We start from the raw sequence: 12,442 nt of genomic DNA, 5'->3' as shown, positions 1-12,442 counted from the left end.
ATGTTATCACAGCATGATGCTAGGAGAAGTGATAAGAATTTAATCACATTCACACAAACCTGCCTTACTAAATCACTTTTATTCCTTTTAAGAACAAGTTTCTGACACGGAAAATCACCTGCAAGGATCCAGCTTGGTGGAAGCCATCTTTAAAGTCCTGTACCACTGCAATTTTTCTCCACAAACATTTGGAAATGTCTTTGTGAGCTACATGGAAGAACACCAGTTATGGGAGTTTTTACATAACATTCCAGGTATGAGAAATTGCGAGTGTTTTATAGACACGGATGCCTTTAAAGATGCCTTGAGTTTTATTGGTGTCGGTTTTGCTGAATCTGTTGTTTCTCACAGTTTACCTTACATTTTCTCTGTATAAAAGGTTCCTGTAGGGAATCATAAACTGTTAGGTTCTGTCCAATGAATACATTTTGGAAAAGGATGAAGGAGAGATTGAGGAAAGAGTCATATATTACATATTTTCTGTTCTTTAATGATTAGGAAGTATCCTACAATACAGTGTTTATGCAGGATGTTTTGTTATTGAGCATACAAGACATTAATTGTATGTGAAAACTCTTTCATGCGTTTATTCAACAAACTGATGGACAATACTACTAGTGAACTTTCTTTAACTTTTTCAAGCATTTATGTGAAGATGGGTATGGTGTTTCTCTGTGTAAGGCAGTTATGTCCTGTGGTTTCTTTGGGAATAATGCATTTTCTCATCTGTTGCATTCTATTGCCTTCAACTGAAGAAACTTGGGGTGCCAGTTTAGATCATGCATCTGTGTTACAGTGCCTGGGTGCTCGTCCGACTCGTTGCTCGTTCTAGCTTCCTGAGATCAGAAGTGGAGCTGCCAGGACACGAACCAGTGACCATATAGGATCCTCGTACTTGCAGGCAGAAGCAACTGTGCCAGCCCCTAAGCTTTTTTATATACTGCTTTGGTATCAGCACTTTTGCAAAAATATTTCCTGATTTTCTTATAAGAGATATACTGGACTCATAATGATGGTTTCACTGCTCTTGGACTTTTTGACTATCCTCCAGATATTACTTGCAAATCATTTTAGCTATTTTAAAGTCATTATGTTTCATCTGCTCTCGTTCATTATCCCCAAAAAACAGCAATAGATAACTTTATGTAATAATTTCAAAGATCTGAATCTATCACTTAAAGATTCTGTCATAATTATCTCCTTTTAAAGTTTTATTTTCTACTTTTAATGCCATCCCTCACTGCTTCTTGTTTACCCAAAGGAGCGACCAAATGTCTAGGTAAAAATAAAGAAGCTTGTTGTGCTTCTGGTTTAGTCTTTAGGGGACTGAAAGGATGATAACCTTGAGAGCCTTGCCACGCTCGGCTGTTTTCAGTTTGTTTCTGTGGATGAAAGAGCTGGATTCTCTCGAAGGATTACAGAGTGTCAGTGGCCTCATGCTGCAGCCACTGTTGATGCAGCAATTACCCAGCTCATGATCCACTTCTGATACTCATCCCAGAGCCACCCGGAAAACACCCCTCACTGTGTCCGTAGATCTCAGATGCTGACAAGACAAAGCAAAGCTGTCCTTTGCTCCTGATTGGTCTCCTCTTCTGCTGCACATGAGGCACCCTCCCCAGCGAGCTCAGGACAGTCCCTGGAAACAAGTCTTGCCTGGTATTCAAAGAGCCTGGATTGTGTAGCAGCCTGAAAGTTACTGGGCTTCAAATGGCCAGAAGGCCGTTTTGTATCAGTTCTTGCTCTCTTACCACGAATAATCCCTGAATCTTGAACAGTCCCTGGAACCCGGGACATGCCATGGTCAGGAAAGTCTCATCTTTGTTTTAGCTCTGCCATTTAAGCTTTTTAGAGAAGTAGCAATGATTATTATTTTAAAGAAAAACAAAGCAAAAAACCCTAAGAAGATATTGTAGTGTAGTAATGCATGACAAAAATCAAGCTTTTCTTTGAGTTCTATTTACCTTGAAAACATTTAACGTGTACCAGCTGACATAGTTATCATCCCCCAGTATTAGCATTTTGCCACTGATAGATCTATCAGTAAATGTAATTAACCTGCGTCCATCAACTGCCACACATTATTTAAAACCTTCACTGGTATATGAGTATTTTCTTGCTGCTGAAAAACTGTTCATGATTGCAGCATAACTTACCCAGAAAACATCACAGTCTGGGGGAAAGGAAGAGGTGCGTTGTGGCACAGTGGGTTAAACCCTACTTGGGATGCTACATCTTATATTGGAGTGCCTGGGATGGAGTTCCATTTCTGCTTCCAAGCCAACAGCCCCGTTAATGTGCACCCTGGTGGCAGAAGGTGATGGCTAAGGTACTTGTGTCCCTGCCGCTCATCTGGTATACCTGGATGAAGTTCCTGGCTTCTGTGTGACTCATTCCTGGTTGTTATGGGCATCTTGGAGAGTGAACCAGCAGATGGAAGATACTTACAATCCTCTCCTTCTCAGACAGCAGAACTACACACACACACAAAAAGCAATATGGTGAAAAGACTTATATGGACATTTCAAAGTACATGTAGCCAACTTCAAAGTAGATCGAGCACTTTCTCAGTTGGGCAAATGAAAAAGGCATGAATTATTACCGCTGCCCTTTAAGACAATGCCCAGGTTTGTGAATGAGAAAAAAATATTGCCAATATGGTCTGTAAGACATTATAGTAACATACCCAACAAATGTTCTTCATGTGGATTAACAAGGTTGGCTTTGCTTGTGCTTTCTAAATCATTTTTTCTTCACTCTGTCAGCTTTTGGAAAAGAAGCTTTTAATGACCTCGCAAAATTCTCCAATTAAACTTTGAGATGCAAAGCTCCCACTAGCTTCTCTGCCCACCCCGCCCCCCATCCCACTCCACCTATGCTGTGTTGTTTTCATGTTGCTAAAATTAGTTTACAGTGTTTGACCTTCAAACAGTTTACACAGATTTTTCCCTTTGACCCACATATGCTCCTGCTAATAGAATGGGCAGAGTCTAAACATAAGATATCAACAGTGGGAAGATGATCTTCTGAATATTTTCCTTAGCCATGCACCCAGTCTTTATAATCTTGACTTAGATTATATTATTATCTCAATAATAATTTATTGAGATATGGGCAGTATTGTATATCAAGTTAAGATGCTGCTTAGGCTGCCTGGCTCCAAGTTTCTATCCTGCTTCTTATGCAGCTTCCTACTGATGCACTCTTTAGGAGATAGCAGGTGACAGCTCAAGTACTTGGGATCCTGCCACCTGCATAGGAGTCCTGCATGGAGTTTCAGGTTCCTGGGTTTCAGCCTGGAGCATTTCATGGGTGAGCCAGCAGATGGAGGATCTCTCTTTCTCTGCCTTTCAAAATAAGAAAGCTACATTTTAAAAATTAATAATGTATTATAATTTTCACAACATAAAATTCACTCTTTATTAGTGAAGAGTTAAATAAGCTTGACCAATAAGTTTGGCAGCCATCACAATAAACCATGGAACATTTTCATCATTTCCTATGATTCTTTCATCTTCTTTTCAGTGAATTCTCCCTCCACTGCCAGCCTCAGAAGACATTAACATACATTACATCATGTTGGGTTACTTTGGACCATTCTAGAATCCCATGTCAATAGAAAGTTGTGTATTATTTTGTTCCTGGCTTCTTTGTGTCATTGCTTTCCGCCAAATTGTTTATGGTATAGCATATTTTTTCGACTTGGGGTTGTTGAAGTGTTTTGTTTTGTTTTGTTAGGGATATGTAGTTTTCATGAAATGTGAGAAGTTTTCAGCCATTCTCTGTTGGAATAGCTTGTTTTTTTTTTTTTTTACCAGGCCTACTCCACTCTCCTCAGCCCTTCATTTTGGTGATCCTGAATACATGTACATGGACCTCTTACACTGTCTTGCAGGCCACTGAGGCTGTATTCTTTCTTATTTTGGGTTTTAATGTTTGTTTGCTTTTAGCCTCCTTTGGATATTTTTGCACACATTTTCAAGTTCAATAAGCCTTCTTTCTATGGAGTCTTTCCCAAATGTTTTTAAATTCTAACGATTCTATTTAGATCACTTTATATTTGTATGCCATCTCTTGTTTTAAAAATTGTATATAAATACTTCATGTTTGTTTTAAATCCTTGGTTGCTTGTTCCATCACTTCTGTATTTTAAGGTATATTTGTATTGACTTATTCTTTGTCTAGTTATGGAAGCCTTCTTTTTGCCTGTCCAGTAATTTTTATTGAATGCTAGCTGTTATGAATATTGCATTTTTTGGGTGCCTAGATTTTGTGGAGGTTTTTTATGGTACGGATTTTTTTTTTTTAAGATTTATTTTTATTATTTTTTCATTGGAAAGGCAGATATACAGAGAGGAGAGACAGAGAGGAAGATCTTCCGTCCGATGATTCACTCCCCAAGTGAGCGCAACGGGCCGATACTATGCCGGTCCGAAGCCAGGAGCCTCCTCCGGGTCTCCCACGCGGGTGCAGGTTCCCAAAGCTTTGGGCCGTCCTCGACTGCTTTCCCGGGCCACAGGCAGGGAGCTGGAAGGGAAGCGGGGCTGCCGGGATTAGAACCGGTGCCCATATGGGATCCCGGGGCGTGCAAGGCGAGGACCTTTAACCACTTGCGCCACCGCGCCGGGCCCATATGGTACGGATTTTGTTTACAATAACGTTTGTGTCACTTTTGAATCACCTGATGATTTTTAGGACTATTGTTAAGCTTTATTATCGCAGAACTAGAATATTATTTATTCTAGGCCTTGTTTAGCCCATTTGCCAAAACATGGTATTTTGGAGTACCCATTGAATGTTTTGGTTAAGCAGTGCATCTCCCAGTTCTGGGATGAACTCAAGCATGAGCCAGTCTCATCAGAGCTCTGATAGTTGCTGTTTGTCTGATTTCCTGGAGTAAACTCTGCCATGGCCAGCTTAACGCTGTGTGACACTCCAAGTGCGCCCTGTGCAGCTTTCAGGAGCTCTGTTTTTGGTTGCTCCATCCTTTATGGCACTTTTCCCAGAAAACTCCAGCTGTCTCCTCCAATCTCTGTCTCTTTACCTCAGCTAGATTTCCATGCTTGCCTGACTTTCTCCTTCCGGAACTACAATCTGAAAGTCCCTTGAAGTAAAAAACAGCTGGCTGTCAGATTTACCAATTTTGTTTCTTTTCTAGTATCTGAAAATCGTTGATTCGTATATTTTCTTCCTATATTTTCTAGCTTTTATATTAGGAAAGTAAATCTGGAACCGGTTACTTCATCATTGCTAAAGCGTATATTTCTTTTCCAGTGTTGTGATCGTTTTCAACAATAACATGATCACCTCAAGTGGAAATGCCATCAGAAAAATAGTCTAGTTAAGTGTCGGCTAGCAACGTTGAGTCGGTGGTGGAGCGCTTGTCTGATGGTGGTTCCCTGAGATTGGGTCTGTGTGGCTCAATGATGTCTTAACTGAATGTCTAAAGCCATTCTCTGGTGCTCACACAGTGGTTACATTCCCGAAGAGCATACTTCTCACAGTATATTTCTATAACTAAACGCATGCCTCATTGGAACTACTTTATCAAGTGAAAACACAGATTTCCTAAATAACAGCTCTAAACCTGAAAGGCTTATTACTGTGCTGTCTGAGTGTACTTCAGAATATTCATGGAGAATGCAATTAAACGAGAAGCTTACTTTGGTGCAAAATATTGTCAAACCTGTGCATGTTTAATGTATATCATGAAAAAACTGTGCATAGATTTCTGAAACTTTGCACTGAAATCAAGTTACCTTTTAATTGCATTTTCCATTGAACTTTATGAAGGACTGTCATATTCTGGCTGTTTATTATCTCATCTTTGGGGCACCAATGTAGTTCTATCACTCATCGGAAACTGATTTGGGAATGATTTATTGTATAACTACTTTCAAAAGTGACCTAACATTCATTATTAAATTTGATTTGCTAATTAACAAACTTAACTTAGCCAGTCTCAGTTACGTTCTACAGTGATTCCTTGAAAGAAAGAAACAAGTGACAAGAAAACAAACTGGTGTCAGAGATGTATTTCCGTCGGAGGCCTAGGTTCCTCTTTTTCTGAATGCATCATTTTTTCCATGTAGCAGTCCTCTATTTTTCATTGTACAATGAAAAACGTTTCGCATTGGGTTCTAATCCCTTCATTTCCGTCTTCTTCCTCTAATTCTACCTTCAGCATAAGGCACTCTGACTGCACAAAAACTCGATTGTTGGCGCATTCACTCACCCAGCTCTGTTTCTACCACGTTGGAATCCTCCACTACAAAATCATCATCTCCTTTACCCTACCTTCATCCAAAGCACCGCGTATCTTACTGTCAGCTGGTAGCGCTGTCAAGAAATAACCTGCTAAATTAGAAGCTGGAAAACTATTGCCTTGGGGTTAAGTTCAGCCCATCATGCTAATAAACCTTTATTGGAGATCGCTAAGTCCTTAATTTATATATTATATATGGCTGATTTTGTGCTCCAGTGGTTAGAGTTGAATATTTGCAACCAGGATCATCTGACTCTTCACAGCTTAACATATTTACTGTAGTAGCATTTGCAGAAAAAGCCTTCCGATACCTGCACTGAATCAAATCATATTTTGATATTAATATGTTCAATATGTATCTCCTTCTTGTCCTTCAGTCATAATGTTAATAACAACTCTGTTGAGATTAAATTCATGTATCATAAAATTCATCCTCTTGGACCCGGAACAGTAGCATAATAGCTGAAGTCCTTGCCTTGCGCGTGCCAGGATCCCATATGGGTGCTAGTTCATGTCCCAGTGGCCTCGCTTCCCATCCAGCTCCCTGCTCGTGGCCTGGGAAAGCATTCAAGGACAGCCCAATACCTTGGGACACTGCACCCATGTGGGAGACGCGGAGGAGGCTCCGGAGTCCTAGCTTATGATCAGCGTAACACTGGTTGTTGCAGCCGCTTGTAGAGTGAATCAGTGGACGAAAGATCTATCTCTCTGTGTCTCCTCCTCTCTGTATATCTGATTTTCCAATAAAAATAAATAAATCTTTAAAAGAGTCATCCTCTTAATCAGTGTTGTTCAATTTTTCGTAGATTGACAAACTAGACAATTGTTTGCTCCGTTTCATTTTAAAATATTTTAGTTGCTCCCCAAACAAACCTTATATCCATTAGCAGTCACTTCTCAGTTCCTGGCGACCTACTGATCTACTTTCTGTCCATATAGATTTGCTCTTCTGGACGTTTTATATAAATGTCACACAGCAAATGTGGGCTTGTGTATCTGGTTACTTAAGAATAGAGTAGGAAAAGAAGAAAGAAACAAGAAGTAAAGGAGGAAGCAAGGAAAGAAAAATGCCGACATGAACAGAAAATTCTGAACTGGCCATTAAAGAAAGTGACCGTTGTGGCAGTCATCTTCATGTCTACTGTCTCTCCTTGGCCTTCTAGCTCACATTCAAAAACCAGCCAACCAAAAATCCGGAAATGGCTTCAGATATTGTTCATCTTCATGAACTTTAAATAGTATATCTTTTCAACTATGTTATATGTGTAGATATATAATTTTAATAGAAATTGTATGTTGTAACTTGAGTTTATTTTTTAGCTACATAATAGGCAGTTTTATTACATAGATATGCTAGATGAAACAGATCACTTGTACTTGGACATTTTAATTATTTCTAGCTTTTCTTTGAATCTTTTGTTTAGTCTTAATTAATTGTTTAGATAAGCTTATAGGAAGGAAGTGAGCCAACAAGTGTGCGAAATGTTAGTTAAAGTTTTGGTATGACTTAGATTGCCCATTTATCATTTGAAAAAGTCATACAGTTTATATTCCCAACAGCACAGTCCAAAACTAAAAGGCTGCTATTTACTCTTGCTTTATTTCTATTGCGTTCATTACCAAGAAGAAGAAATTTCCAGATCCAGTGCGGTAGTCTAGGGGCTAAATCCTCACCTTACAACCAAGAGGATTCCATATGAGTGCCAGTTTGTATCCCAGCTGCTCCGCTTCTAATCCAGCTCCCTGCTTGTGGCCTGGAAAGCAGTAGAGGATGGCCCAAGGCCTTGAGACCCTGTATCCTGTTGTTCAAATGCGTAGTTGATTGATTATCAATAATATGGCTTCTTGATTAAAAGAAAGTCTTCTTTCCTGTAGCTTTAAAACTACATTATTACAACGTTGAATCCACGTTTAAGCAAGTACAATCCAATGCCAGATCCCGTAACCAAACTACTTTGTCTGATTTTAAAGTGTCAACATGCACAGAGTCGGAGCTAGAGGTCATCCGATGCTTGAGGCTGGCGCTGACCGAGGCTGTCAAGGACATTGTCCAGCAGACCGTATCTGTGATGACCTCTCGGAAAAACTGTGAGACAAACCCAACCAAGCCGTGTGTCCCTGAACGTTTGCTTGAGAGTATTCCCCAAGAATGCTGCTACATTCCACGAGAGACCCAAAAGAAAGAACCGAGTAAAGGTAAGAGTGTTCTTGAGAATTAATGCGGTGGTCTTCTAGGATATGCAATCAAGTAAAATACTAAAAATCATAGGACAGATAAACTGTATTAATCTTCCTTCTACCAAGAAGAATATTTGGGACCCTTAATCATTTTTTTCTTTTTTTTTTTTTCCTCTGAGCCACTGAATCAAGGTCATTAGAAATGGTCACCTTCCAGTCTAGAATTTGTGTTGTTGTTAATTTTCACTGAGTAGTATTCACAGTCATATGAAACAGTCATATGACTTTAATAGTCATAAACAGTCATATGACTTTAACTAGTTTCCTTTAAATTTATTGAGTAATCTAAAATATTCCCTATTCCCTCTAGATGACTCTGATATTCACTTAGATGAGTTTTCTTGAAGTTTTTCCCCTGCAGCCACCAATTAATCCTTTTTTTTTTGCACTTATTAATACACCTACATGGGCAGTTTGTAGGAGAAAAACAGTGGCGCCTGTGAGAACTACCTGGGTTTTCCTGCCACAGTGTTTTCCCCAACAGCTGGAATTCTGAGTTGACACTATTGTTCCTACTCAGAGGAAGGATCTACCACATGGATTTCAGCATCATCCTCAATGTCACTTTCACTGATTGCGTGAGACCAATCCCTTCTTTCTAAATGTTCTTGCCTATTCCATATCTTTTGGCATTCCCAGAATTTGCATGATTGCTTGGAGATGTATTTTGAAGAATATTTTTATCTAGCTCCACAAAAGCTGTCAATAAGAACATTTCTAGGTAAATCCCTGATGTCAGTTGGAGGGGCTAGTCTTTACCGAATCCTTCTCTGTGGAACGCCCAAGCAGTGAGGCTCTTCTCCATTGACCTTCTGTTAAAAACTCAAATCAATTATCTACCTGTGACCTTTCATCATCATGCTTAATTCTATTCAAGCCTTATTAAACTGCCTTTGAAGCTGGTAAAGCCATTTAATTGAAAATTGAAAATGTCACCTGTTCATTACTGAAGTTCTTCCTTGTCCAAGTGGTTGCCCCTTCTCCTTTGTCCTTGCATTGGCACATTTCATACATTTGAAACAATTCAGGAACTATATCATGCCATAGAGCTAGCATTATTTTGCCTTTCACTATCATTTATGGTAGCTAATTTATAATCTAGGCTTATTGTATTTTTGAAGGAGAAATGGTGTATACTGGGTCAAGGAATTCACAGGTGATGAAACACAGTCACCAGATAGATGGTGTTTATGTGCCGGTCTGTAAGTCATTTGTTCAGTCCTTTGCTCCTTCAGCGGATATTACTGAGTGAGTCACTGTTACATCACAGGTACCGTACTGGAGGGTCAGCTGTAAATACAGCATACCTGCTGGTGCTTAAAGCCCAATGTAACTGTCTCAGAGTGGGTACAGCGTAGGGGAGGGGCACACAGCTTTTTGGTGTGTTAGAAGAATGAAATTAAACCTTCCTACCATATTACATGGAGGTCGTCCCTGGAACCCTGCTTTGGTCTTGTGGTGAGCCTGTGTGGTTTTGGGGACCCTATATGAGGAAGCTCAGGACAAGAAGAGCAAGGAGTCCTGCAGAATGGGAGGGCGCCATCGGGCAGGGCCTCCTCACTCCTCCTCACTCACATTTCCGTGTGCAGGTGGACGAAAGTTGGTGTTTGTGCCACACAATCTTGTTGTTGTTGTTGTTGTTTGTTTGTTTGTTTAAATGTATTCTTTTTGGGAAAGGCAGTTATAGAGAGAAGGAGAGAGAGAGACTGAGATGTAGTATCACTGGTTCACTCCCCAAATGGTGACCATGACCATGGCCAAGCTTGGGCTAATCTGAAGCCAGGAATTTCTTCCAGGTTTTCCATGTGGATGCAGGATCCCTAGGACTTGAACCACCCTCCCTAAGCAGGGAGGTGAATCAAAAGTGGAACAACCAGAACACCAGCTGGTGCTGATATGGAATGCCAGTACCGCAGGCAGAGGATTAGCCTACTGTGCCACAGCACTGGCCACACACATCCTAGTTTTAACATATCCTTCTGGAACCACAAGTGAATCGACATTCACAAAAATCAAGAGATCAACTCCTGATGAGAAGACAGGGAAGAACAAAGAGTAGCAAAGTGAAAAAACCTCAGATGTATTTCTGTTTCTCATACACTCAGACATATTTTAAGGCAGAGCAGTGATGACCCGATGAGATTTGCAGAGGCATCGGAATGGAAATCTGCATGGGGGGAGGGGAAGATTTGAAATATGGTTTCCCATACGTCAGTGTCAAGTCTAAGTCCTCCAAAGTGAGCGTTCTCCCTGACACGCTGGTTAGAGATAGTTTGAAATCATCTAAAGGAGCAAAGAATTTCGAAACCAAGCATCCAAAACCGAGACAAACCTCGGTAATTTTTCCAGGATGCTTCAAACAATGTGCGATCATGTTCTTTGCAAAATTACTCTGAACAATGATAAATGTTTAAACATCTTTCTCCTGAATTCTAACCCAGTGAAAGATGAATCGGTACCACCTCGAGGCAACATTTGTACTTCCTGACAGAGTAAAAATGACAGAACATGGAAAGCACGCTGGTGACGCGAAAACACATTTCTTTATCTCTTTGTCAGCAGATACTTTTGCATTAAAAAAAAAATCGACGATTTAAAGAACCAGATACTCCCATAAATTATCCAGCAGGAGAGTTACCGCACGCTTGGATGAAAGTTCAGTCGGCTCTGACATAGCTCGGCTCCTGGGCATTTGCAGTTGTGTTTGAAAGAACAAACAAAAGGAACTTGTCTTATTTTGCATTGTCTCTTTGACAACAATTAATCAAAGGGCACACCTGAGATGATATTTTTCACAACAGTAAATGCCCTTTTTAGCGAAAGAGCTCTTCATGGGAAAACTGCTGAAAGAATGGTTTCATGGGAGCAGTGGCTCTGGAAAGAGCAGTGGTTACGCTGGAGGGATAACATTACTGTGCCAGGGTCCCCATGCAGATGGCTGAGGGGACAAAGCCACAAGCAGAATACACCACATGCTACTGCAAGCAATGGAGCCTGCTTTGCAGAAAGTCTAGAGCTCTTCATTAATATCTATAGATAAATATATATATATATAATCTGGTATCACTTATAAAAATAGCATAGATGTTTACACTTAAAAGAATACAAAAGACAGAATTTTGTAATATGAGCTAAAATATTGTAAATGAAGAGTTTCTGTAATTATTGACCCTTTTCCTTAAAGACAAAATGAAATGTTTTGTGATTTCTTTCTTAAGAATATCTGACCTCTTTGGTGATGGATATCTGTAAGTCATATTTGCACAAACGTTTTTGCCTGTTGGATAGTTGAAAGTGGACCACCTACACCATGTATTTTAAAATTTTTTTGTCATTGTTGGGAAGTAGAGAGTGGGAATAAAAGAGATCTGCTTTTAGCGGGTTCTCTCTGTGAATGGCTACAGTAGTGAGGGGATGGGGAGACAGGACACTCTGAAGCCAGGCACCAGAACCTCAGTGCAGCTCTTTCCCATGCATGGCAGGGGACCCAACTCTTTGAGCTCTCATTATAAGGAGAGACTCTGAGGACTGACTCCGCCATCCTGGACTCAAAGCCACTCTGAAGGCCTGGCATGCCTGCTTACGCAGTACTGCCTTCACTCTCCTGGGTCTCAGTTCCGTTGAAGACCTGGTTCCCCATCACTGCCTTAAGCCTCCTGCATCTCATCCCCCTCAAGGCCCACTTGCCTAATTAAGCTTAGAGACCTTCAGGTTTCAACTGCTCCCTGCACCAATCCCCTGAGGCATGTATTCCTGGTGTCCGCCTGAGGCTGCCTCTTCCCACCACCTCTTCCCACCCCTGAGCCCGTACTCACTGCTCCCCTGCCCCCAGGCTGTGAGAGATGCCTCTTTCCTTTGTTCCCTCTCTGCTCTGCTCTCACTTTCTACCTACTTCCTGCTACCTCCCTCGCTGAATAAAGGCGCAATTTCTGTGTCCAG

General features: G+C 40.6%; 1 protein-coding gene across 1 annotated transcript in view; it reads left to right on the top strand.

Moving 5' to 3' along the window:
* The window catches only part of KIAA0825 (KIAA0825 ortholog), a 138,518-nt gene that overhangs the window by 111,250 nt on the left and 14,826 nt on the right, over positions 1 to 12,442 (top strand). The window contains exons 14-15 of the mRNA XM_040985897.1: positions 93 to 254; positions 8,237 to 8,461. Coding sequence (XP_040841831.1) covers positions 93 to 254; positions 8,237 to 8,461 — 387 coding nt within the window. The remainder of the gene's footprint in view (positions 1 to 92; positions 255 to 8,236; positions 8,462 to 12,442) is intronic.

The sequence above is a fragment of the Ochotona curzoniae genome, unplaced genomic scaffold (genome assembly GCF_017591425.1).
Source record: "Ochotona curzoniae isolate NIBS_2020 unplaced genomic scaffold, NIBS_Ocur_1.0 contig_4501, whole genome shotgun sequence".
In the NCBI taxonomy this organism is placed as follows: Eukaryota; Metazoa; Chordata; class Mammalia; order Lagomorpha; family Ochotonidae; genus Ochotona; species Ochotona curzoniae.
The sequence above is the reverse complement of the archived record's forward strand: the minus strand, read 5'-3'. Positions and strand labels throughout refer to the sequence as shown.